Raw genomic sequence first — 27,855 nt, forward strand, 5'->3', positions numbered from 1 at the left:
TCTGTTATACTAGAAATGAAAAATGGATGTTGAGGGGACGATCAGCAGTCAACATGTCAGACAGTCCTTGTAGAAAGGTCTGTAACAGAAAGAATGAGAAGTAATTTGAACTGGTTAAATAATTACAGTAATTCATGTGATGGAATCCCATGTAGGTATTTTGAAAAGTTAAGTGGCTCTCTATGTACTGCTGTGAAAATTTGTCCAAGATGCAGTGATGACCATGGTATAGAGTAACAATGTACATAGGACAATCCTGAAAATGTCATTCATTCAATCAGCAGTGCTCTGAGCCCACTTTGTGCCAGTACTATTCTATAAGTGGAACACAGGTGAACACAACAGACCAGACCACTGTATTCAACACCTGCATCTAATGACAATTCCCCCAAAGAACACTTGAGAAACTGTTCGTTTTGTTTGTGATTCTTTTTGTGCGTGAGAGGTATTTTTTGTTTTCGTGTTTTGAAGACAGGGTCTTCCTATTGCCCAGGCTGCCTTAAAACTCCTGATCTCAAGTGATCCTCCTCCCTCAGCCTCCTAAGCAAATGGGACTACAGATGGGACTACACTTGAGACAGGATTACCAATAGCCTTCAGTGTCAGAGAGTGAGGCAGGGAGATGAGCAGGTCACAAAGGGGCTTTCCTTTTTATCATCTCAATGTTTTATACTTTTTACTGTGAGCATGTATTATTTTTGTACCAATTTTTTTTTTAATTTAGTAAACCAATGCCCTGTAGACCAGTTACCTAAGGCTCACAGCCCGTGTCTAGGGTTGCATTTGCTCTTCGGTTTCTTGCTGGTATTTATTTGCCTTTGACTTCACTCACCTCACTGCTCTTTGGAGTTAGTTTCCTGGCTGACAGCTCAAGTTGCTGATATCCAGCCTGCCTGTTCCAAAGGGCAGCAGAAGGAATCAGGCGAAACTGGGAATATCATCCCACTACACAAACTGCACAGTGCATTAGGAACCCAGAAGCTGCATCCTATTGCCGCTCCTAGCACAATGGCACCGAAGGCCAATGGGAGGCCCTGTGATCAGATGTTGAACAAAGAACAGACCTGTGGGGGTAAATCATAGGGTCTGGGATTACAAGAAGCAAAATTTGTAATTTCCATCAGTTAAAAAAAAAAAAAAAGTGGTGACCTTTGAAAAACAATTGCAGCCAACTTTATTAAAAATAGAATCTGAGCTGGGACAAGTTCCAACAAGACGACTATAATGTTAGCTTTTCAAAGCACCTCTGAAATCGATTCTGTGTGCCAAGGGTGCTACGAACACACAAAAGAAACAACAACAAAGACCCAGGAAGGATGAGTCACAATGCACCTGGTGGAGACTCAAAGCAATTTCTTCGTAAAACAATTTTTAAAAGCAACTTATAAGGAAAACAAGTTAGAATTTTTTTTTTCCTTGGGGGGGCAAAATGAAGAAAGAGTCTTGCCCAGGAGAAGAAAATAATAGGAACAATGGCATGTCAAGGTCTGTAAAAACCAGAGAGATCACAGCCACAGCACAAGGGGGCCTACAATACAACAAAGAAGTACTAAGATCCCTGGAGATCAGCTGGTTCACCTCGCAGGTAATAACACCGAGGCCCAGACAGGTAAACTTTCCTGCCCAAGATCTCCCCAAGGCACCTCCTGCATCTGCTTCTCAAGGCATTAAATCTCTTGGTCACATTTACATCAAGTAGAGAGGAGACCTAAGAAAGGCCAAAGACAACATGTAAAGATGACACCTATGTACAGAGAACAAGTCATTAGTTACACAGCAGGAATCAAACAAATGATGTGAATGGTGAAGGCTGATGCAAAAACCACGTTTTTAGGTCTATGTTCAAAAAACTCCTCATTAACTACATTTTCAAAGTACAATAATACATAAAGGACTAGTGCAAAAGGACATGTGTTCCTGGACTTGTCATGGCAAAAGTCTCTCTACAGCCTCATGGAGAACGTGAAGCACAAAGGAAGCGATGCAGCTCAAGGTATGGGGATGAGCAAGGAGCCACCTGCCGGGGCTCAAGGATGGGAAGGAGGAAAGAGCCCTGGAGCCTCAGATGTAATTAATAACAACAGAGGACTCGTAAACAGCAGGCGCTGTGTCCCATCACTTTTCTAAGTAATTTCTGCATATTTTACTCATTTTAATCCTCACACCAATCCTCTGAGGTACATGCCATTATTGTCCCTATTTTAAAGGTAAGAACACAGAGGACAGGGAAAATAGGCAACCTTATTCTGGCTTATGTAGCTAATAAATAGTGGAACCACACTGGAACTCATACAGTCTGGCTGCAGAGTGTGCCCCCGACCACCACACAACACTGCCTGTCAAGATGTCAAGTGTCTCCTTGCGACTACAAAACTATGAGAACTAAAGCTGGCAGTAGGTGAGACATTGTATCAGGAGGAGTTGGTTTTTTTTTTTTTTTTCATAATCATTTCAAAGGATGTGAATTTTTATCAAGCAAACAAGAAAAGAAAGTAATGTTAAGTTTTAAGAGTCTTTTGCTAAGAAGCAAAAATAACTCTAAGGAGTAAGCCATTCTACATCTAGAATACAGAGCAGCCTTGATTACCTAACTTCTAAATTCTTGTACAGAAACTGACAATAATAAAATAAAAACAATGGGACAACAGAGAGAGGAAGACATTAGTAGGCAGAAATAAATATGTTATCATTTCGATATAGTTCACCTCTATCACTGGGATCACTGGGGGGTCAGAGGGCAGAGAAGGAAAGAATTGGCATAAGTTATAAGAGGAAAAACATACTGTCTTCTTTTATCCAAAGGAAGCTGCAAAGTATCTGAAATGCCTTCAAAAGATACAAATACAGACTCTAATGCTGAGTCTCTTGGTTCAAACTATCTAGGCCAGGGTCCCTGCCCCTCAGAGCAGTCCCCTATGTGGAGGACTCTCCCTCTCCAGCTGTCTCTTTCTCACCGTGTGGCTTCAATGTCACTTCTTCCCTGACCCTTCCCTCTCACGGAACGTGGCCTGCCCCTTCACAGCACTTATCACAATTGGTAACAGCATAATTGTTTGTGATTATTTAACATCTGTCTTCTCACTCAACCACAGATCTGCAAATTACAGCCCACAGGTCAGATGTGACCCGCTGTTTTTGGACATCAAGTTTCACTGGAACCCAGCCATGATCATTCATTTACCATTGTAACTGCTTTCACAATACAACAGAAGAGTGGCATGGTTGTGACAGAGATGTTATGGCCCACGAAACACAAAATGTTCACTCTCTAGCCCTTTGTAGACAAGCTGGCCACCCCCACAGTAGACCATAGACTCTATAATCCTTACAGAGTCCTCATAGGCTATTATGTCTGACTCAGTTGCCAGCGCCTCCTAAGTGCCTTACGTGCAGAAAAAACTTGATGAAGTTGCTGACTGAAAAAACTCAGGAAACAGGAAAGATAAGCAGTCATTATTCAGAGAACTTCACATCTATATATTCGTTTAATCCCACTAACCCAAGGCAGATTACTCTTAATCTCCCCATTCTACACATGGAAAATGGACAGAAGCTGTGGAGCCCACTCAGCCACTTAAGGCAGGGCTGGGATTCAAACACAGGTGGCCCAGATCCAGACTCTCAGCTTTCCACCACACGTCAGAAGAGAGGATGGCTTCATTCACAATTTTAGCCATTCCTTAGCTGCAGGTGCAGAGCCCCGGGCAGAGAGCCAGGACTGGTTCTGAGCACTTACCCTTTGGCAGCTGGTTGCCACATATTACCTAACCACTGGCACACCCCAGTGTAGTTATGGATGCCCGTCTTGCTGAGTTACCAGACAGATCACTTCAGAGTGTCCTACAGAGCAACCCTGAATATAACCCATCCTGCCTGCCAGGTCACTTATGTGGACTCACCATCCCCACTTCACAGGTGAGGGGAAGGAGGTCAATGGAGTTAAGTAATTTGCCAAGGTCAAGTGTTAGCATGAGACAGAGATTACTAGTCACTGCGACTCTACAACCCCAATTCCTGACTGAATGGCAGTTCTTCTCCAGGCTTTAACAGGGGACCAGTTCCACAAGACGGTAAAGGGTATTTCATTCTGCACCATGACAGCATGCATTTCCACCCTTTATGACACTGGATGGAGAAAAATGACTCAGGAAAAAAACCTCCACATGACTTGATTTGATAACTGTAACATGGAAGGTAAACATCTGCTAATGAAGAAGGCTGACCCAGGGATACTGACGACATAATGGTGCAACATCATTATAGCAAGAAACAGTGTGGACCTGCTACAGGATCTGTCTATTGTGACCCCTCTCCACGCATTTAGAGATAGAACCATGAAGTCCTTAGAGAGGTCAACTTCAACTTAAAAACAGAACAAAGACTCACTCCCCTGGGCCCATGTCTGGTTTCTTTCTTTCTTTCTTTTAATACCAGGGATTGAACCCAGGGACATTTAAACACTGAGCCACATGCCCAGCCTTTTTTATTTTTTATTTTGAGACAGGGTCTGGCAAAATTGCTGAGGCTGGTACTGAACTTGCAATTCTCCCGCCTCAGCCTGACTAGAGTTGCTGGGATTACAGGCATGCGCCACAGCCCCCAGTTCCCATGTCTGCTTTCTAGCTGAGGGTGGAGAGGGAGTAAAGACTCAGTGTGCCAGAAGCAAGAACTCATTCTGTGCCCAATATTTCACAAAGTTACCAAGAAGCCTTCCCTTAAGCTCCTGCTTTACCCAGAGGTTCTCTTCCCTTTACTTTCTAGAAAGGTCATGTGTAGGGCATGGGATCCTGACAAAACCCCAGGTTAAAAAAAAAAAAAAAACAAACAGTGCTGTGCATTTTTCTATAGTGTTTCACCCTCCTCATCTCATACTCCAGGCCCCCATCTAAGCTGAGGTCTTCATCAATAAAAACCCCAAATCCAGCTCCCACTCATACAGCTTCCCCTAATAGAGCTCCCCACTGCCCCCATAGCATAGGGAGAACTAACAGACTCACTGTGCCTGAATGTGTTTGATGGCAACCCTGTCCTGGGAGCCATGCCTGTCTGAATCAGTATCACACCCTCAGAGATATTTTAATCCAATATAACAAAAACATCTTAAAATGTACTGATTGTGAAATAGAAATATAAACTTGTAAGCTTTCTCCCCCTACCCAAATAGGGTGACAATGGGGGAGGAAGCAAGTAGAGACCTTCTCAGGAGCAGGAATGCTACCTAAGCAAAACATTAATACTCTGCCTGGAGCTAAGTTCAGAAACTGCTATGTGTATATAATGAGTGGACAGAGTAATTTTGTCTGTGTCAAGTTTAGTAACAAAAAATTGAGGTTTGTGTTTTATTTATCATTGGATTTTTTAATTCCACTTTGCTACCAATCCTTTTTTATTGCATTTTATAAAAGTATTGGTTGTAGGTTGGAAATAAAAATACAGGTCCTTCCCTATAGACTGAAAATAACTGCCAAGAGCAAAACATTTAAATATTGAGTTTATTTCTTAAGCCTGTGATGGATGCTCAAGCTCACTTTGAATATGAGAAACAAACTGAAAATACACCAGAACACCATCTTTCCCTCAACTGACCAGGCTATGGGCAACACACTGCACATGCTGGCGTTGGTTGGCAATTTGGCACAATCCCTCAAAGTCAGGGGACAGATACACTCCCACATATGCATCATGATGCACAAAATCGTTCCTTGAGGCCTTGTTTATAAAAACCAGACTGGAAAACCAACTACATGTCCGATTCGTGGAGCTGGTTAAGTAAATTCAGTACATTCAAGTATCTGAATATCCTGCAGCTATTAAAAAAGAATGAGATGCTCTTTACAGGCTCACCTCCAAGAAACAAAAACAACGGTCAAATGAGGACAGATTCGTATGTACTATAAATACTATTCGTGTTTTCAAAAACTAGGAGAAAAATATAAACATATTTGCTTGTATATGCATGAGATATCTCTAAATGGAAATGTAAGACACTGTAAATACTGATAGATGCCAGAGACATGAATTAGATGATGGGTCTATTTTCAACACAAATCATTTTGCACATTGTGAAATTTCTGCCATGTGAATGTATATTACCCATTCATCAAAAACTTTAAAAACTTATAAGACGGGTTGCAGTTGTGCCTTGGTGGTACAGCACTTGTTGCCTAGCACGTGTGAGGCACTGGGTTCAGTCCTCAGCACCACATAATAAATAACTAAGTTATTATGTCCACCTACAACTAACAATTTTTAAAAAAAATTAAAAAGAAGCTAAGGTTAGTACTCCATGTATGGAATGTCTGGGTTCACTAAATAACACCAAGAGGAATGGCATAAGCTCTTAGATGTTTCAATGCCTTTCACCACACCATGTGCCCTCACAGATGGGGTAAGGAAAGTCATCACATCTTGACTAATGATTACAAAAGCTCAGCCATGCACCATCTACACTGTGACCTCCAATGATACTTTGGCCAGAAATCACAGCTTCTTCCTTCTTTGCCCTCCCCCAGCCCCTTCCCCAGTCCTCCTTGATTGGAGCCTTCATGTTTCACCACCGTTGACAATTGGAACAGTTCTATTTCATAGGCCTAGAGAGGCCAAGGTGACCTGCTCAATGTCATGGAACCAGAAAGCCACTGGAGCTGGGAGTTTCTAGCTCAGAGCTCTGACCATTGCACTGTTTGGACTTTCAAAGCAAGTGGTAATAAAATGTCTAGGCTGCAAACTGAGCACTAGACATAACTGATTACACTGAGCCCACCCACAACAACCCAGGAAGGAAAGTTCTCTCATCACCCACAGGCATGGATGAGAAGAGAGTCTTTGAGAGGCATCTCACACCCTGCTCACACAGCTGCTCACACCCTGCCACCAGCATGTGGAAACCTCAGCCAGACTCCATCCATGGGCTGACCTGCCTTCCAAAAAGTTCTCCAGCCAGACCTGCAGACTGCAATGTAGCTCAACAGCCAGTTACCTGAACCACCATCAAGAACCTCTTATCCAAGTAAACATCTTATGAACTACAGGCCCTAAATCCTGGTAAGAGGAAGGTAATCTTACGTGGCACAGGGATGAACAGTTTTAACTTAGCACTTTTTTTTTTTTTTGGTACTAGGGATTCAACTCAGGGGCACTTGGCCACTGAGCCACATCCCCAGCCCTATTTTGGAGACAGGGTCTCATTGAGTTGCTTAGAGCCTTGCTTTTGCTGAGGCTGGCTTTGAACTTGCAATCCTCCTGCCTCAGCCTCCTGAGCCGCTGGGCAGGCATGTGCCACCGTGACCCGCAGCACTTATGTTTTTGATCTGTACCAGAAAAGCGCAAATCTAGCTCATTGAACCTATCATGTTATAGTTTTAGCATAGAAGGAGGTCAAATTAAACCAAGATAAACAGATTTAAAGACAACTACTAAGTAAATAAGTTCAGGTGAAACACAGATATAGTGAAAACCTTGAAGCACAAAATTGGTATTTGAGAGACACTGACCTAAGGAATTGGATCCATCCCATGTTCTCTCTCTAGAGAAAAAGAAGCCTGGGAATATAGGTACCCCATCCCCAGCATGCAATGCAACTAGTTCTGAATGTCATTTTATTTATTTTAATAAAAAGGGTTACACTATGTTGCTCAGGCTGGCCTCGAACTCCTGTACTCAAGCAATCCTGCCTCAGTCTCCCAGTAACTTGGACTACACAACACATAACACCTCCTGTGGCTATTTACATTTGCTCTCTCTTCTCCACACTCCATTGCCTCTCTCAGATCAATGATCAGCGTCCCCATTACCAAAGCATCCAGAAAACTTGCATTTATATGACAGTGTCCTATGGTGAATTATTATGGGGACTCTTAGCTCTAGTTTGCCCTGAATAATTCAGATTACATCTAATATCTTATTGTTATTTTGAGCATCCCCCTTTTCTCTTTATGATGTGCCTGACTTAGGGAATAAATTTCATCTCCCTATGATCCTGCTACAGTGTAGTACTGATTAGGAGAGAACCATGGGCCTTTCTAGCCGTAATTCTCTAATACCCCAAAAACAATAAGAAGGAGACCCTCTTCAGCTCTGTAGCATCTACAGTCAGAACCAAAAAACTGGAAGATTTTTGCTTCTGCTTCCCCAAATGCAGATAAAGTGCCCCACTCAATAGAGATAGCAGGTCAAAATGAGATTTCCTTGGATCCTGGAATGACAACAGCTTTATGCTTTTAGCAAAGTGAAGGAAAATATTAATTCACTACAAAAGTGACAATGATTATGAGAAGTAACAAGCCTGATGGCCTCACAGCTCATGGAGTGCTTCCATGAAAAGAGCTCCTTTGATCTCAAAAAACAGTTATGAGGAAGGTACTTCATTTGCTTTTGTTGTAAAGTGATGAAGAGATGAGCTCTGAGATTTACCAAGCAGGATTCCAAATTCCAAACTCCTCTACTTTACAACTATCCAGAAGAAAATAATTGTTTCATTTTGTCTTTGTCCTCCTCCCCTGCCACCATCCTGCTGCTCAAATGTGCTTCCCCAAACAGCAGCATATCCATCAAATGCCAGATCTCAGCCCCATCCCAGGGCTCCTGGTCAGAAAACACAATTTCACGAAATCTTTAAGTAATTCTTATACACAACACAGCTGGAGGAGTGTGGCTTGACTATAAGGCAATTTCCATTATACCAGACTACATCTCTTTATTCACCTATCAGCAATTATTTATTGAGCATCTACCAGATACGTAATAGACACCATGCTGACAGCTGGAAAATCAACAACAAATAAGATGGAGACAGCTCCTGTCTTCATGGAGTTGCCAGTCACATATGGCAGTTTCTCAACCTGATGTGCTCATTTGAATCAACTGTGGCACTAAAACACACAAACACATACACACACACACACACACACACACACACTCAGCTCCCTAAAGCCTACTCCAATTACCTACATCTATGTATCATCAGAAACTGAGACTGTGGCCCTTTAGGTAGTATATATCAAATAAGCCCCACTGACGGATCCACTTTGCAGAGTAACTTGAAAATATCTGATGTATTAGTTCACCTCCCATTGGTATAACAAAATGCCCAGGGCTGGGAAACTTATATAGAAAAGAGGTTTATTTAGCTCACAGTGGTAGATGATGAAAGTCCAAAGAGCATGACACAGGCTCTGTGGAAGGCCACAATGCCTAGTAAAGCTGCAGATGGATAGCCTAAGAGCAGCACTTCCACTTCCAGAGCTATATACTGGAGAAAGGAAGTCACATGAGCAAAAATGTCAGGAACAAGGACACTCACTGCAGTACTGTTTCCAGAAGAGAATGCTTAAGTAGCTAACAAATTATCTCTAAACAGGGGAATAAGTAAACCATGGTCATAAAGGAGTTAGAATGACTAAAGTAGATCTCCGTGTCAATATAATCTCAAACATAGTTGTGGAGCAAAGAAAGAGTTGCAAAAGGCCACAGATTTTTACACACACACAAGCTTTGACTGCTTATCAATTCATAAAGTGTAAGACATGTGTGGTGGACACCACACCAACCTCATGAAAATGGTCCGTTCTGGGAAAAGCAATGAGGAAACAGGGCAGTGAGTGGTATTTGTAAGGTATCACATCTACAAGTTTTAAGAAATCAACCAGCTATGGCTGGGTGCAGTGGCGCATGCCTGTAATCCCAGTGGCTCCAGAGGTTGAGGCAGTAGGATCGTGAGTTCAAAGCCAGCCTCAGCAACTTAACGAGGTCTTAAGCAATTCAGCAAGACCCTGTCTCTAAAAATATAAAAAAAAAAACAGGTTGAGGATGTGGATGGGTGGTTAAGCAGCCTTGAGTTTAATCCTCAGTATCAAAAAAAAAAAAAAAATCAACTAGCTATGGCAAGATTTTAATATCTGTTAAATCTGAAGGGTGAGTATTTGGCCATATAATATATATTACATACCTTTTTTCCCCCATACTTTTGAATGTTGATGTTTTACGATTTAATTACTTTTTAAAGTTGCTTTTAGAAGCTTCTCAGGGGATATGATCTATAGTCAGAGCTTAGACTCTCTGTTCTACAAGCATAAATAAAAACTTTGCTATTTAATATTTAGAAATAAATCTACAGAATGGCCTCAATCTATAGCTCTTGAAGTTAAATTACTACCTTAAACAGTTTTACATTGATTTAAAAAAAAAAAAAAACTTTCAGGTGGCAGGTAGCTTCTATAAGCAATGCTTTCTAAGAGGCCAAGGCAAGCAAAGAAAACAAAATTTCTCAAAGTGTGGTCCTTGCAACCCCTGTAGCAGAGTGTGTGGAAGAAGGAGTGGGAAACAGAAAGAACTAGTTATTTAAAATGCTGATTCCAGGATCCCACTGGACCTACTTAATCAAAATCTCTAGGAATAGAACTCCAGAGTCTGAATTTTTAATAAAAGAATGCACATGTAGGCATCATTCTTTGGTACATCCAAGAACCACTAAACTTTGTGTGTGTGTGTGTGTGTGTGTGTGTGTGTGTGTGGTGTGTGTTGCTAGGAATCAAACCCAGGGCTTCATGCATGCAAGGCAAGAACTGAGCCACACTCCAGCCCAGTATAAAACATTTTTAAAGCTGCCATAAACCATACTTTTAAAACCAAGTATTTCGGGGCTGGGGATGTGGCTCAAGCGGTAGCGCGCTCGCCTGGCATGTGTGCGGCCCGGGTTCGATGCTCAGCACCACATACAAACAAAGATGTTGTGTCTAGCGAAAACTGAAAAATAAATATTAAAATTCTCTCTCTAAAATAAACCAAGTATTTCTGATTCGATAAGGTAGCATTCACCATTCTCTGACAATTAAAATGAAGTGCAGGGAATATTTTCCAAATATTGAAGATAGTAACTCCACCAGGAGTTACTGGTTTCCTGTACAGTGTACTTAACCTAAAGGACAAAGAAAAATATGTTTTAGGAAGAAGAGCATATGTGGATTTTCTAAAAGAACTTCAAAAGGCAACTGCGTAAACAGGAAAATTCCACAAGTCCAGTCTTGATGCTGTGCTCAACGGAAGAGGCCCCTGACATGATTTTTCACCAAAGCCAATTTCAATGAAAGCAATGTGGCTTGAATGCAAGAACCTATCCCAAAATCACTCCCAACACACAGGATGCATTTGCCATCTTTTTGCTACAGGTTTTCAACCCTCCAGGGTGATCTTCTGTCATCCATTATTCCTTCAAACTCTGTCTCCATATTCTTCCCTACCTTTCCTGACTCTTGCTTTGGTCCCCTGTTCTTCTTCTTCATTGTCCCATTACCTGTTTTTGGACAGAACCAACACCGCAATCCTGACTCCCAAGCCCTGGAAAACTGCTCCCCAGGCTTTGGGCTAAAAACAACCCAGCATAATAAACACATGAAAACACATTCCACCTCACTAGTACACAGGAAAGGGCTAGTTTAAATCTTAAAGATGCATTTCACACCTATCAGGTTGGCAAAATGTCTAAAATATCAATTATCTGCAAGCACCTAGGATGACTGCAACCCTCCAAACTGTTGCTGGTTGGAGTGAAAATTGATCCAACTACCGGGGAGAGCAATCTGGTAATCTATTAAAGTGAAAGATGACCATTTCCTTTGACCCAGCAATTCCCTCTACAGAATACAACACAGAGAAATTTTAAACTTTCATACAGGGAGAATGAGTTCACAACCATTCACAACACTAAAAACAGCACAAATGAAAACATGTATGCCTAAGTGATTATCAACAATATAATAAATATACTGTAGCACATTCATATGAAGAAATATTATGTAGCAGTTAAAATAAACTATAATCGTGTATATCTTAATGGATAAATCTCAAGATCATAATTTAAACAACAAAAGCAAACTGAAAAGATTAGTTTAGTACTACAAAGCATACTTAAAACACAAAGAAATAATACTGTATCTGATTTCTGAATGCACACATATCTAGTAAAACATAAAAACACATGATAAACACCAACTTCAGAATAGTGGTCCCTCTGGAAGAAAGGAAATGAAATGGGGAAGGACAGGCAGTTTTAATTATATTTGTAATATTTTATTTCTTCACTGGTTGGGAAATATAGGAGTGTTCACCCTATTAATCTACTTTTCTGGACGCCTCAATTGCACCTCCACCCAGATATGGAATCTCACATTTGAACTACCTTAAAGCATTTGAAGGTTCTGAAAGTGGCATCGGGACTCCTTTGGATATTGGATCCATGTGGGAAGTGGAGTTTTGCGAACCACAGCGTACCCCCAACCCCCATGATCTTAAAACTATGCACAGCAAATAATCATTCTCTGAGCTGTGGTAAAATTCCATGAAGGGAGTTATACTATCCCCAAAACTCTAACCCACAATCCCACAACAGAGACATTCCAGAAAGCCTTTAGTGCTAGTGCTAGAGGCTGATCGAGAATTTATTCATCTCAAGAAAGTTTTTGCTGGTTCACTGTTGGGTGGCCCTGTCTCTCAAAAAGACCAATAAGGGCTCCCAAGCTCGTAGACTAACATTTGGTTACACCACAACTGAAGGTTTATTATAGGAGCTGCATGAAAATATGTAGACCAGAAAAGTTAACTAGACTAAAAGACACCATCTTTTACAACTTTTCCGTCAGTTTGCTTTGGGCTGGCTTTGTGGGTAGGCTATAGATAAAACCACCAAGAGGTACATTTCTGATGATACTACCAAACTTAATAACAACATAAAGCCTCAACCAGCGTTAATAACTAGAAAGACTAAACTGGGGGTGGGGGGAGAAAAATAACACAACCCAAACATACCAAAATGCCACACTGGTGAAAAATAAATAAATAGGTTTTACTGTACGGGTGAACTAAAACACAAAGTTGACATCCACAAAAGGCATTACAATCTTTAATTCTCCCTAAATACTGGCATTCGACTTTGTTTTTTCCCTGGGATTCCAAGAAAAACAAAGAAAAATCTGCAGACTTAACTGTCAGGTCTTGACCTAACATAAACTCTAGCATATTAGGCCTGTGGGGCCACAAGGGCAGAATTTTTTTCTTTAAACATTAACACACCTCACGGCAAGCTGCATTTTTAAAAATCCAACAATTATAACAATTCCTAGTAGATACATTACACTAAACTCATGGTTGCCAGCTACCCTTGAGAATGGAAATGAATAACAAAAGGCAAGCTATCCTTTCTCCAAACTATGAAATCGACACATATTTTATTAAAAACTTTTCTAGCCACTCTAAAAATGCAAAATGCTTGCCTCAGATAAGTAGTTGACTTACTAGGATAAAAACTATATTCATAAAAATCCTCTAGGTTTGTTTCAATTTTTTGCTATTTATTTAACTAGGGATTGAAACCCAGGGGCACTTTACCACTGAGCTGGGTCCCCAGTCATTTTTCTATTTTTCTTTTTGAGATGGGGTCTCATTAAGTTGCTGAAGCTGTCCCTGAACTTGTGATACTCCTGCCTCAGCCTCAGGAGTCACTGAGATGACAGGCATGAGCCACCACACTGGCTCCAAATTTCGTTAATTTTACTTTTCCCTTATTTTAAGGTAACAATTTATTTTTTAAAAAATCAAACCTAACCCACAAATTGGTGTTAATATTATCCCAGGGTTGTTCCATGGATGTTAAAATGCTGACAAGTTCAACAGGTTTTAAGTATGGTAGGTACTCATGAGGTTGCTAACCAATTAAGAGGTGAATTTTTATAAAGACTTTTTGGAAAAAATACTATTAAGATTTTTGTAACCATATATATACTTATATGTATATATATATACATATATATGTATGTGTATATATATATATATATTATATATGTATAATATATATATATACACATATATATTTACCTTTAGAAGATGAGAAAAACAAAGGTCCCCAGAAAAACAATTTACACGGAGCCAATATTAGATTTCATGCTTAACTTGAAAGACAATGTCAGATTCCAGTTCTAACTCACAGTTAGGTAATGTCTTCCTATAAAATAAAATAAAATAAAAGCTACAACTAGAAAGTGTATCAATATTAAAGAAATGCCCCATTATATAAATTGGTCTTTCCATTGTTCTGCTTTGGGGACTTTGTTCAGCTTTATCTGTGTAAATATCATTACTGTATTGAAACTGTTTTATCTTTACCAATATTATGCCCACGAGATAAGGATCAGCTGAGCTCCTTGGAGACAGGGACTCCCCTCGTTCAATTATTAAGCACTTTCACTTAGTATGAGCTAACACTAACACAGCAGGTCCTCAAGAGATGGCTGTTTATAAAGGTACAAAACTTGTGATCTATTTGATACATGGCATTTCCTCCAAAGTACATCTTACAGCACTATTAATGAATGACATAAGGATGAGATGATTTAAGCCAATTTGCATTGGTACAAGTCACATTTGGTTTCTCCTAACAAATGCTTCCTCTTTAAAAAATTCCTCAATTCAAATAGAAAACTCAAAAAAAAAAAAAAAAAAAAAAAAACCACTTCCATTTTAGGGCCATAAAAATACACAGAAAATCAAGTCCATTGGTCTGGACAAAAATCAGAGGATTATCAACAGGGGACATTTCCTCATGCTTGGGAGCAGCTAGAGCATTTTCAAAATTACAACACACCAGCCAAACAAGCTTTACTGTCTCCAAACCAGACACTGCTGTCTGGCCACACTGATTTGCACTAAGCAAGTTGATCAAGAATTACTATGGTGGGAATTCATATGGAAGAAGTAAAGAGAACCAGCACTAAACTCCCAAAGGACAATAAAACTTCAGTGGGGTGGGAGGCAAGAGCAGGAATGAGGACATTTTCCATGTTCTCTATATCTAAAACTGGCAAAAGAAGTGTGGGGACAAGAGGTGATATTCAACTCAGGGAGGATTTGCTACAAATTTTGTTTCTGCTCAGCTGAGCCCCTTCTTCTCTGGTGGAGGAAACAAGTCCACTTTTCAGTGGTCTGTTTGTCTCACCCAGAAGGATGGTATCCCAACACCCTTTTGGGGACACACATATGCCTGTTTAAAATATGCCAAATGACCTGCTTAAAAAAAAAAAAAATTGCAGTCCCACCAACTCTTACTACAACTTCTCAAACCTCAAAATGGCTGGGACCAAGTGCAATTAGGAGTGGAAAGGATCAGTAAGCATCCCCCAGAGAGAAGCCCAATAATGAGGCTAGACCCAGAAAAGACCTACCTGGAAACAATTCATCTCTGAGTGAAGACACGAAAGAGAGGTCCAGTGAACATTTATGTCTGCTTGGGTGAAAAGACAGCAGTCTCATCACCAACCCTTCTGCTCTGGGAATGAGTCTGGGAAGGCCAGACGTGACCTGAACAGCCTATTATAAGGGGCAGGACTAATAATTCCCATCCTGGCCTCTGTGTGCCACTCAGCTTGCAAAAGATAATGTGTGGGTTGTTTATATTAGTGGTTGCTTCCATCCAGTAGGAAGAGGCATAATCTCCATGGTCCCTTTAACAACTGGAAGGTAACACAATGAAAAAGAAGATTATGGACAATGATAGCTAGCACTGAGTACTTGCTGTGTGGACTCCCTCCTGAACCCCAGTAACTCACTTAAAGCAACTGTCCAGTGAGATAATAACCATTATCATCTTCTTTGTATAGATTAAGAAGGCAAGACAGAGAGCAAACTGCTCAAGGACAAGGCAGAGAACAACCTGCTCAAGGACACAAAGCTTTTACAGGACTTGTACCCAGAAGTCTGACTTCTTTGGACACAGCGTCCAAATAGGAAGATAAAATTCCTTGTTTATCAATTACTGGGCCCTCACTTCACCCAGTGATCCTAAACTTAATAGCTTTTTAGGTGGCCACAGGACGGAGGTGTCAACACTCTGACCACAGTACTGGCCTGCTCCTCTCATGTCCTGCCAGGCAGCTTGTCTCAATGGTTGAGTTCCAAGGAAAACAGGTTGTAACATTCTGCCCAGGTGTGCCAAGGAGCCCCAGATACACTGAAAAGGGAAAAAAATCCGGAGGCTGGCTTCCTCTTGGAACATGCTGGCTCTCAAAGTTTCCAGCCTGCTTTAATACAGAGAGGTGTCACCACAAAGGAGCAGGGCAGGAACTACCAAGAGTAGAGACCCTGTAGGCCTGAGGCCACCCCAGCAGGCGTGAAGAACAGCATTCAAGCTGCTGTGGTTTCACAGTCCCCTCAGGTGCTGGTCACAGCAGAGAGACACTGAGAAGAAAAGCATCTCTTCTCACTGCACCAAGCAACATTAATGCCACTCGACAGGAAGAAGCAGGAAGCCTGTCTCCTTGTGGAGAAAGGAAGGAAAAAGAGGAAATGGAAAAAGCCTCCAAGAGCCACCCACATTGTCTAACTCCCCCTGCACCAACCCCAGGCAGCTGTCACTCTGGGAAGCCCCAGCCTTTGCTCTACTGGCTATGGCAGTGGCCTTGCCCAGTGGCCCTGAAAGCTGAAGCCAGAACCAGTGGGTCTCAATTTTCCACCCCTGAGCTAACACATGGTTCCTCAATGATCCTTTGCCATGTGCCGATCTTGTAACAGAATTTGGGATAGAAGATTTAAAAAGCTATGTGATGGAGGAAGAACACTTTACCCCAAGGCTACTCAATCAAGCCTCCTCAGATGCTTTTAGAGGTCAATATTAACCAGCTTCAGGGGAGGTGTCCTTAAACTGCCACTAGTTCCCACTTGAATGGGGCTGGGCAGAATTCTAGAGAGTTGGAGCAAAGCACACACCCTGGGGTTGGGGGTTGGCTCAGTGGCAGAGTGTCTGCCTAGAGTTCAGGAGGCCTTGGATTTCATTCCCAGCACCAAAATAAATAAATAAATAAATAAATAAATAAATAAATAATAAAATAAAATATTCAAACCCTGCACAGGGGAGCAACACCTTATCCCAAGCTGAGCTTCCCAAGGCTCTGACAAGGGAGAGTGTCAAGAGGGTACACCCTGGGTACCCAAACTGGAGGTACCCAAACTGCAGAATCTGAAAAGGAAGGGAAAGCAATGGGAGATTCCCAAATTCCCACTAGGTCATGGATCCAGACCCCATTAGAGCCCAGTGATATCCCTTCACTGTGTCCATGCCCACCAGCTTCCTCTGGATCCACAGTGAATGGGACACAAGAACCATGGAGACCTCCTCCACACCCACAGCCATCCCCACCTTTAGGGCCCATAAATGTTACTGCCAAAGAACCTTGCCCCTCTTTCCCAGGGAGGGAAACTGAGGTACCCAGAATCAATTATCATGCTTTCCTAAACCAGGTTGAATTTCAGCTCTCTAACCACAATTTTGCACTTTTTTTTTACAGCTTTATTACATTTCAAATTTCTCCAGATACACCAACTGTCGTTACAAAATGAACTGTAAATACAATCGAAGGACTAAACTCAAAATGAGATGAGGGCAGTCAGGGAGTCCAACACTAGCTTACTGACTGCAAAGACAGGATGGGTGACCCCTACTCCCAGCTCAGCCCCACTCCCCTCCCCGGGGACCTTCGAGCGCGGCCACCTCCCAGCCAGCGGCTTCCACCGCAACGGGAGGGCGGGGGCACAGCGGGCCCTGGAATCGGCGGGCGGGCACTCGGTGACGGGGCAGGGGGCTCGGGGCGCCTCCCCCGCTGCTCGTGTCGTCGCCGGCCCGCCCAGCCTGGGGCCGGGAACTTCTGACCGCGCTGACCGGACCCACCGCCCCCTCGTCCCCACCCTGCCGCTGCCAGGCGTGTGTGCGGCTCGGGTTTCCCTTTCTTTGCCTCGCAGCGCCTCGGGCGCGACCCCCGAGGCGGCGGCCACTCACCATATTACAGATGGAGGCGATGTTTCGGACAGTCATTAGTCTAAAGGTTGCAGCGATCCCGCACCGCCATCTTTNGATGCCCTGCTCCACTCTGGCTGGAACGCGGGGCCTGGCCGGTGGTCGCACAGCTGTGGCAGCAGCACCACGCTCCCCGCAGGGCGGACCCCAACCCCAACACAGCGGTGGCCCTCTGCTTTCCTCCGGAGCCCGTGGCGTCCTCGGGAAGCCAATGACCGCTCCAGACGTTGGCCACTGACCGACCCGGGCTGAGGAAACGGGGACTCCAGTCTAGGGCACGCGCGCCAAGGAGAGGGCTGTCAGGGACACCCACCGCTTTCAGTCTGAGCCCCGTCTTTAGGTCTCTCTGCCTTATGTCTGAGCCCTCACCACCACCTTGTCCAATTCCCTGGCTTTTATGTTTTTCAGTGCGTGGAGAACATGAGAAGTAGGGGTGATTACGTCCAACTTTTAGTTTTCCCCCAGGGTTCCAGCCAGATGGCACCCGCGGGAATCCAAGAAGTAAAATGGGGTCAGGACATGGGAGTGGCCTGAAAGCCCTGGCCAGCAGCCGGCCGGCAGCTGCCTGGTAAAGGGTGCCGGGAAAGGAAAGGAATCCCAGTCTGGGCAGAGGCCAGATGCAGCAGTGCATTCAGGCAGTTTGTGACATTAGCAGGTATAAAGGGAAAGTCATGCTTCTGGGCAAGTATAAAAATGGAGTGGAAAGAAGAACAAAACTTTTCCTCATCCTCCAAGAAAACATATCCCTCTCAGGGGCACCTAATCTCTAGTTTTTGAGATAGGTGATGTTTCCCCTTATATGCATTTCCCTCATAGAAGGTCATGACTGCAGGCTCCAAGTGCAAATTTGTACATCACTTAGCAGATAAGTTCATGTGAACTTAAAGAAACCTTTTCCAACTGTGAGAAACAATGCTACATGCAAGGTTGTAATTCAGGGCTGTCCATAAAGGAAGTTTGTACAAGTGAAACACATGATAAATTCCTAATATTTAATGACAAACCGAATTAGAAGAGAAATTAATAATAATTGAAGACAGCTTCTGTCTAGCCAAGGGTAATGTTTTGGGTGGGAAGTGGTGTTACACACATAAGATTTAAGAGTTGTTAATTGCTAATACTCCTAGGACCTGTTGTGGAAATAGAAGACAAACACTGCAGACTAGACATCTGGGGAGCCATGTCAGCATTGTATTTTTCAGTGGATATAAGCATTAATATTCCTGCTTAAGCCATACAACCTAAATCTAATTTCTGAATGGGTCCTGATGATAATGATAGCCAACTTTCATTTCTAACCATTGTCAGTCTTGCTGTGCTTGACATTTATGATCGCCTTCAGTTGCCACCATGACTTTATCAGGTGGTATACACTAATACACTATTATTGTGCAGATCACTAACAGAGGTTTAAAGGATCAACTATCCTGCCCCGTTCTGTGTTATTCAAATGTTACAGATGAAGCCGGTGTGCTAACCTAGGTTGGGCACTATTGATTGAGGAGGAGACAGCAAAACACCCAAACTATGATCCATCAGGGTACTGAGGCCCAGAAAAATTTAAAGATTTTAAAAATGTCACATAACAAGTTTAAAAGCAACCTCAAGACTAAAAGTCAGGCCTCAGTTTCACAGGTCCTCTATAAAGGCATTAATTCAAATCTTTAAATGAAATGAAAATTTTACACCATGATAAGAGTTCAGTTTTCTCCCAACATTGGCATATGGATTGCAAAATCCACAGGATTAAAAAGACCACTGACACAATGAAAACTGAACAGCATCTGATTACTGAGTGCTACCTCAGCAAGTTAAAGGGAACTTTTACATGCCTCTCACAGCCTATAGCCTAAACCGAAGTGTTCAATATATACAACAAGATAGAAACTGGGGTAGTAAGTTACATACACAACAAATCAATTGAACATGACAGAGCTTGTCCAACTCATGAATGATTAAATACATCTTACACTTGCACAGGGTTGATATTCATAGGTCTTAACTAGAAAAGGCCTGAGTTGACACCACTTCAAATCTATATACAAACAGAGATATGAAAAAATGTGGTATATGTGTGTATTAAGAATTGTAATGCAAAAAAAAAAGAGTACATGTATAATGGCATAATTTGGTGTGAACATACTTTATATACAGAGTTACGAAAACTTGTGCTGTAAATGGGTAGTAATGAGTATAATACATTCAACTATTGTCATGTATATAAAAATAAATTAAAAAAAAAAAAAAAAGAAAAGGCCTGAGTTGAAGATTTGTAACCGTAGCTTCACTCAGTGAGGAAACATTATTCAGAGGGGATAAGAGGTAAAACCGTGAAAATGTTAACAAACCAATGAGAGAACTTTGAGGAAAACTGTTCCACATATAGTGAGCAGTGGTATGAAGGTGTAGAATTTAAGGCTGGGAAAAGAAGGCAAATGGAAGAACAGGTTTTGGGCTGAAGCTAAGTAGCCTCATTTGAGGGAGGCATTCACTCCAGGTAGTATGCATGCCTCTGCACACACCAAGTGTGGTCCTTGAACCAGCAGCACTGGCATGGGCTGGGATGTTGTTAGATATACAGATTCTGTTCCCATCCCAGACCTAAATAACAAATCAGTTTTTGCTTAAAAGTGTGAGGACCGCTGCTCCAGCCAAGTATTTGTGGTGGAATTCTGCTTCTGCAGGCCCAGCAATCATTACCCTTCTTCTAGGAACTGCTTGGGGATTCTACTCTGGGGAATGTTCCCTCCCTGGTTCTCAGACCTTAGGGTTTAGGTGTTGTCTGACCTGGTCCCTGGCTCCAGAGGAAGGCATATGACTAGACCCAGCCAATGAGAGCATTTCATGATCCATTCACAGTGATTGGTTTGGTAAAGAGGATGTAATAACAAGCTAAGCTAGTAAGAGTCAGCCCTGGGACTTTGGGGGTAAGAATTGCTCCCTTCCTGAGTTCACTGAACTGATCAGATATAAATCTAGAGCTGTCTTCTTTCCATTGCCTGAAAACAAAGCCAACTCAGGAAAAAGGAACTGTGGGATGATAAAGAGATCCTAGTATCATTTACCCACTTGCTGCCAGATCTAACTCCTGAACTTTTCAGTAACTCAAGCTGGTAAAGTCTTTGTTTTCTTTGGCCAACTTCAACTAGGCACCTGCTGTTCACGACTAAAAGAATCCTAACACAACAGTGTCTCCCTGTCCCTGATATTCATTCTGAACTCATGATTTCCCTTTTCCTCTCTTCTCTATCCTCTAAACCAAACTTAGAAATTTTGTCTCCTCTATTAGGTGTTCCCAGATGGCCCCTGCAACTCCTCATGCTTTCCCCACCCCCACCAATGAAGTTCTCCGTCCTGATGACCATTGGTGCCATACATCCCTTTTGTCAACAGTTTTGCATCTGCCTTCCTTCCCTTTGCTATCACCTACTCAGTCTTTAAGTGTCTCCTAAGACACATGAGATGCTTTTGTTTATATTCTTATAGCACCATCCATCCTCCCAAAATGGAACTCATATCTGTAAATATGCTTATGCCATATAGCACAGAATGGAGACAAGGGGTAGTTAAACAGTAGATGCTGATTTCAGGCTGTCTGGATCATCTGTATGACTGGGTAAGTTTCTTACCCTCTCTATGCCTCAGTCTCCTTCCCTATAAAGTGAAGACAATAAGAGTACCCCTCAGAGTCTCATTTCACTGTTTTCTATAAAGTACAGTGGATATGTATGGCATATACTAACAACTATCTGAGAGCTATTAATATCATGCATAGGGTTGTTTGATGAATGTCTGTTTCTGACCCTTCATCAGACATGAAATAAGAAACAGGTCTGGTTTTGCTCCCTATACTACACCTAAAGAACCAGGGCATTGTCCACAACAGGAGCCAATAGACTGAATATTAATATTTGGACAAGTGTCTCTTTTCCAATTGTCTGGAAGCTCCTAGAGGGGCGCAGACTGGTCTTACTCATTTTTTAAAAAAAACCTCATGCAGTCTCAAACACTGTGCCTGGCACAGTAAGCTCTTTCCATTTTCCTTACTGCCAAACAGGCTATTGCAGCTCATTTGATATGCAAATGGTTAGTAAATGGTGGCTTTCTGGTGGAGAAAAAAAAAAAAGTTTTCCTAGCTGTAGACTTGAGTTTAATTACCAAAATGATTTCTGTGAATTGTATCTCAGTTCCATTCAGTCTTTTCCCTTAATCACCATGTATCCAACAGATATTAAAGACATGATTTGAGCTGAACCTGCAAAAGGCATTGGGGAGCCCTGGATAAAAACCAGGCACTTCCAACTCTGCCCTGCTGGATTTTATAATGAAGTTTTCTTCCACATTGTTTATAAGTATTTTTGCTACTTTTTATATGCTATTAATATTAAATAAGAATAAGATGACTTTGGAGTGATGGTCACATTAGGATCTCTCCCATGGAGAAATTACATCTAAAATCATGGTGTAGAATCCTCGTTGTATTTATAAATAGTCGAGATTCCCTAAGCCTTTGGAACAATTGGCTGATTTTGAAGAACTAATTGAAAAGGCCACTGAAGGATTTTTAAACTAGGTTGGGACATGATGAGATTTTTATGTGGTAATACATTTTGATTAGCTGAAAGAACAGTTTACTCTAGTTGGCTACACTATAGGAAAGAAGGTTGAAGGACAGCAGAAGTGCCCTAGGTGAGGCCATTGAGAAACCTTAGAGTCCCAGAGCTGTTGGCCACCTGGATTTACAGGAGTGGCTGTGGAAAAAGAAGCGTACAGACTAAAGACTGGCTTTTGGAGGCAGTCAGCTGAATTTGTGGATGACTGGAGTGAGAGACAAGGATAAGTTCAAGGTTTCTGACTGGAATGAAGACAATGTCTTTTGTTTGTTTTTTGGCTTTATGATATGGAATGCTGTAAGAGGAGGCTTGAGCATACCTGATTAGGGAGAAATGAGATTGGCTTAAAGGTGATGACTTTGAGATAACCATAAAACACCTAAATAGTTATAGCAAATAAACCCTTGGCTGTACACAATTAAACCCTTGGCCTTACAAATCTAGGGCTTAGAAGAAAAGTCTGAACTGAACACATAAATCTAAGAGTAATTAACATATGTAAGATAATGGAGGACAGGCAATTGTGGATGAAATTTCCCAGGGAGAGGGAACAGAGTGAGAATAGAGTGGGAGGAGGTGGTAATAGAGCACTCCCCATGCAAGGATCAGGAAGAAGAGGAGCCAGCAAAAAAATTAAAAGGGCTTCCAAAGTAGTAAGACCCACACACACACCCAAAACAAAACCAAACATTAAAAAGAAAAAAAACACACATAATACCGGGCAAAGAATATTTGAAGATAGAGTAAGTGGTCAAATGTTTGCAGCTACAAAATTGAGGATGGTAAATAATAATAGTAACAATGGTCAGCTCTTGAACCAAGTTTTAAGATGCATTTAATCCTCTTTACAGTTCTGTGAGAGAGGTTATTTTAAATTCCCCTTTTGAAAGGAGAGAAAGCTGAGACTCAGGGTTTACGTAAGTTGCCCAGAGTCCTGTAAGCATCATCTCTGGAGAGAACTTTGAATCCTATTATTGGCAATCTAGGTGGAAGGTTAAGATAGAATGCCTATGGGAGTAGGTCAGTAAGTGAAAAGGAGATGAGATAGACCCTAAAGATGCTTGACTTTCAAGAGTAGACAATGGAAGAGCTCAAAAGAACCTCCAGTGAGGGGCTTTCTGCCCACCTCTTCCACCTTTGAAGTCAAACATCACTCTCACTTCATGCCCCCAGGCCTGTAGGCTCACAACACCCCCACCTCTCCTTCTATTTCAAGTCCACTCGTTCCTCAGAGCTCACTTCCATAGGGAACTCTTCCCAGCCTCATCTTCTCCAGTGAAGTTCTAGTCAAAGGTGTTTTTTTAAAAAAATAATTCTGTAGAAACCTTGAACACTTGGCACTGTGCCAGGCACCTACTGGAAATGTCCCCAGATACTCAGTAAGTCATCACTTTATCTGAAACATTTGATCAAAACCATCCTACTCACCATGTTGCTTTCCTGGTGGTTTTCTCTCTCCTTCAGGCTCTGGTCTGAATTATACACAACTGGCGCCCTTGGAGCGTGAGAGGGTGGAGTTTGGTAAATAAGGCCAATTGTGGAAATGGAAGCAAATGAGCTTCCCTAGCAATGAAATTTTCTAGAGAGATTTGGCCATAAAATAAGAAGAGATCTCAGACAGAAGCTTGAAGGAGGTGAGGAAATCAATGGATTTGTCAATTTATTTGTTCCTTTCAACAAGATTATTAGTGTGGGGGGCTCTGAGTTTGTCATTAAAAAGTGAGGGACCAGTAGTGGTAAAGCTTGATGCGGGGGGGCACTTATTGGGAGACATGAGGAGTCGGACAGATCAAGGGCTCAGAAACTTTGAAAAGATAAAAGTCCTTCTGTTAGGTTGTGGAAATTGACATGAGAGGTCCTCATCTTCTCAGTAGAGCAAGTGGGAATACATCTCCTCCATTACTCCCAAAATATTTGACTGTTCTGTTTACTACAGAACTGTAGGCACACAGTAGGTGCTCAAGAAGTGTTTGTTGAATGAGGGTTTGATTAAAAGAGAGTAAGACCATAGATAAGTGGAATAATTGTTCCAAACCATGAACAGAGTTAGAACGGGCTTTCTTTGGGGGCATTTTATATATTCCTTCCAGGTCCACAAACATTATTTAAAATTTATATATATATATATCACCAGATTATAGCCTATCCTGTATAAGCTTTAAGGATAACCTAGGACTACCTGGGATAACGAGGCCTCCAGGGGCATCTGCAATAAGATTTCTGCCCTCAGAAGGGCAGTACCTATATTTCTCTTTGGTCTACAACTTTTAAAGATTTCTTACAGCTAAGTATGAAAATCATAATTTTTCTGTTTTAATGTTTTTAATTAAAATGTAAGCACTGAAAAATACAGAAAACCTAAGTGATTTATGATAAAGCAAACAAACCTGTGTAATCACCATCCTGATGAAGGCATAGAACATGACCAGCATCACTGGAACCCCTCACCCCCTCTCATCCCCACACACTCCTCCCAATCACTATCCCTTTCACGAGGGGCAACCCCATCCTGACTTTGGTTTGGTTTGGTTTTGCTTTGAAAATTGTTTTGGTTATGGTACTGAGAACTTAACCCAGGGGCAATTTACCACTGAGCAACATCCCCAGCCCTTTTTTATTTTTATTTTGAGATAGGGTCTTGCTAAGTTGCTAAATCTGACCTCAAACTTAGGATCCTCATGCCTCAGTCTCCCAAGTTCCTAGGATTATAGGCATGTGCCACCATGCCCAGTTGATAGTCCTTTTTTCTTTTTTTTTTTAACTTTCTGGGGTTTTATATAAATAAAATCATGCAGCATGTGCTTTTGTGTGTGTGTTCTATTTATCAATATCATGTTTTTGAGATTCAGCTATGTTAGTCGGAAAAGCTACAGTTCTGGGCTGGGAATATGATTCAGTGGTAGAGTGCTTGTCTATCATTCAGTAAACTCTGGGTTGGATCCCCAGCAATGCAAAAAAAGAAAGAAAAGAAAAATGGGCAAAGGAATAGTTAGAAACTATAAGCAATAACAGAGAAACAGCCAGCTTTTAAAAAATTAAATGTAAACTATAATGATTAAATATATCAGTCAGATTCATCTAATTCAATCAACTTAGGGCCAAAAGAGATCACATAATTAAGATCCTAACCAGTTACAGACAGACTTAGAACTAGAAGTCTGGTCTAAATACCCATAATCTTTTACAGCATCCCAGAATTTTATGCCACATACTTTTCTGAAGTCTAAAATTTCTCTTTAAATTCAATTTAACTTCGAAAAGTTCAGATTAATTTTGTAAATGCACTTAGCTAACCATACAAAAGACCCTTCTGTCCTTATGTTGTAGTTATATAGCCACGCTCCTTCTCCCTGACTAATCAGGAGGCAAACTAGACCCTGAAACCCAACCCTAACATGACATGCTATCTGACAACCGCTCTTCAGAAAGACCAAAGCATTTGACTAAATCTCACTATTTTCTTTGCCAGCAAGTCAGGGTTTGAAGTTTTACAGAGCCATCCATGTAAATACTCAAGTCTCTTTCCCACTGAGGACTCAGGAGGAGGGGTAACTCAGTAATGTAATCATTTTCTTGTAGGAAGATGTCACACTGGCCCACAATCAATACAGCATGGAATTTGAGTTATGGCTCTGCACTGATCCATGTACAACCGCCCAGAGCAGCGAGGTGACGAATGGCTCACAACTGCACAAGCTTGGCCTTTGGCTACTTACCAGAATAAGGCTGATTTGTCCCTATAATGTTCATGATTTGAATCTCCACTAACAGCTTCTGCAAACTAGCCATGACTCTGACTTTCATCTCTCATCTTGATTTGGCAAGAATAAGTCCTCTTCTATTTCATATATCCCCTCCATCAAAAGCTCCAAAATAGTGGCCCGCAGACATGTCTAGTTTAACTGTTGCTATGTTTAAAATATGTTTGAAATAATGCCAACATTTGAAATCCAGAAAGTTCACATAAAAATTCAGAGTTATCAACTTCTCTTAACCATCAAAAGCTTTAGCCACTGATTGTCCACATTCCTGGTATGGCCAGGAGTAGCTGAGTTGGAAATGGCCTCCTTCGGTGGGGATGTCTTCCTAGCTGCTGTTCAGACTTCTTCATTCCTCTAAGCTACCTTCCTGGCCACCGTAGTCATTTGAGTTTACAACCTCTGCTCTAATCCAAGAGTCTCAAGTCAGGTTTCTGGCTGGAGACAACAATGCCGACACAGGCACCAACTTGAAGAATCTCACAAGAAGCTGCATACAATTGTCTCCCCTGCAGGGCCGTGCTGGATTGCCCAGTCCTGTCCTTTGTCATGCCTTTTCTGTGAGCTGAATGTTGGCATAACACAAAGCTTCACTGGCATACAACAGGGCTTCATTCATCCAGAGAGATCAGGGATTTCTGTTATGAACCATGAACCTGATTCCCATTCCCCCTTCCCAAGTACATGTGCAGAAAAATGCTGAGAGATGTAGTTTAGCTTTCTCTAATCTGCAAGAAATTCAATTGACAAGGAGATCAAGTTTGAATCTTTTTTTAAAAAAAAAATCTATATTTTCCCCCTGTGAGTCAGTGCATTCAACAATGTTATTTAAAATTCAATAACTAAAGACAAATGAAATTATAAAAATGGATCATCACTTTAGGGAAAACCAACTAAACAAATGTTTTGTTTAAATGTCAAGCATTAGGGAACCTGAATAAAATATGGAAAGTATGTTCCCTAGAGAAGATGAGCAATGCAAAAACAGAGTGGATGACAACATTGATAATTGATATTTCAAATACTGATGGCACTCCATGTCCTGATGGAAGAGGAACTGTGTTACCTGATGACATGACACAGATCAGGGGCCAGGCAGACAGCCGTTGTGCAAAATCTGAGGCTGTGGATATAAGCAACACTTTTTCTGTCAACCCACTGGGGAAATTAGTTCACTGCATATAGAACCATATTTTACGGGATTTGCAGGTAAAAGCTCCTGAGAGTTCAGGATCCAGTGGGCAGTCAGCTCTGCATTGTATTACTCCTGTCTGTTGGGTCTTTCTTGCAGGCCCTAAACTAGACTATCTACCCTGTTTTTTCTGAATCATTGGTGGTTGATCTTTAAGGTCATTTTGGAATAATTATCTTAGTGTGCATCCTCCCAGTCCTTTATATCTGATTTCTGATAAGGTTGCCTCATAAGCTCTCCATTCCACAGTGATTTTAGAAATCCTCAGAGAGTATCAGAAATTCAGATCCCAGCTGGGGGTGGTAGCCCATACCTGTAATCCCAGCAGCTCAAGGAAGCTGAGGCAGGAGGATTGTGAATTCAAAGCCAGCCTCAGCAACTTAGTGAGATCCTAAGCAACTGGAGACCTTGTCTCAAAATCAAAACTAAAAATGGGCTGTGGAGGTGGCTCAGTTGTTA

The 27,855-nt window shown here is 41.7% G+C and overlaps 1 protein-coding gene across 5 annotated transcripts in view; it reads right to left on the bottom strand.

Moving 5' to 3' along the window:
• Usp46 (ubiquitin specific peptidase 46) overlaps positions 1 to 17,887 on the bottom strand; it is a 62,319-nt gene extending 44,432 nt beyond the window's left edge. For 2 of the 5 annotated variants that reach the window (XM_048784466.1, XM_015482099.2), the window contains exon 1: positions 17,816 to 17,883. In XM_048784466.1, the coding sequence (XP_048640423.1) occupies positions 17,816 to 17,851 (36 nt within the window). In that variant the 5' untranslated portion in view covers positions 17,852 to 17,883. Of the gene's footprint in view, positions 1 to 3,308; positions 3,315 to 8,635; positions 8,641 to 15,209; positions 15,783 to 17,815 lie in introns of those variants that run through there. The other 3 variants (XM_048784465.1, XM_015482100.2, XM_048784464.1) reach the window with 3 other exon arrangements.
• Between the last annotated feature and the right edge of the window lie 9,968 nt (positions 17,888 to 27,855).

This window comes from Marmota marmota, unplaced genomic scaffold (assembly GCF_001458135.2).
Source record: "Marmota marmota marmota unplaced genomic scaffold, marMar, whole genome shotgun sequence".
Lineage (NCBI taxonomy): Eukaryota > Metazoa > Chordata > Mammalia > Rodentia > Sciuridae > Marmota > Marmota marmota.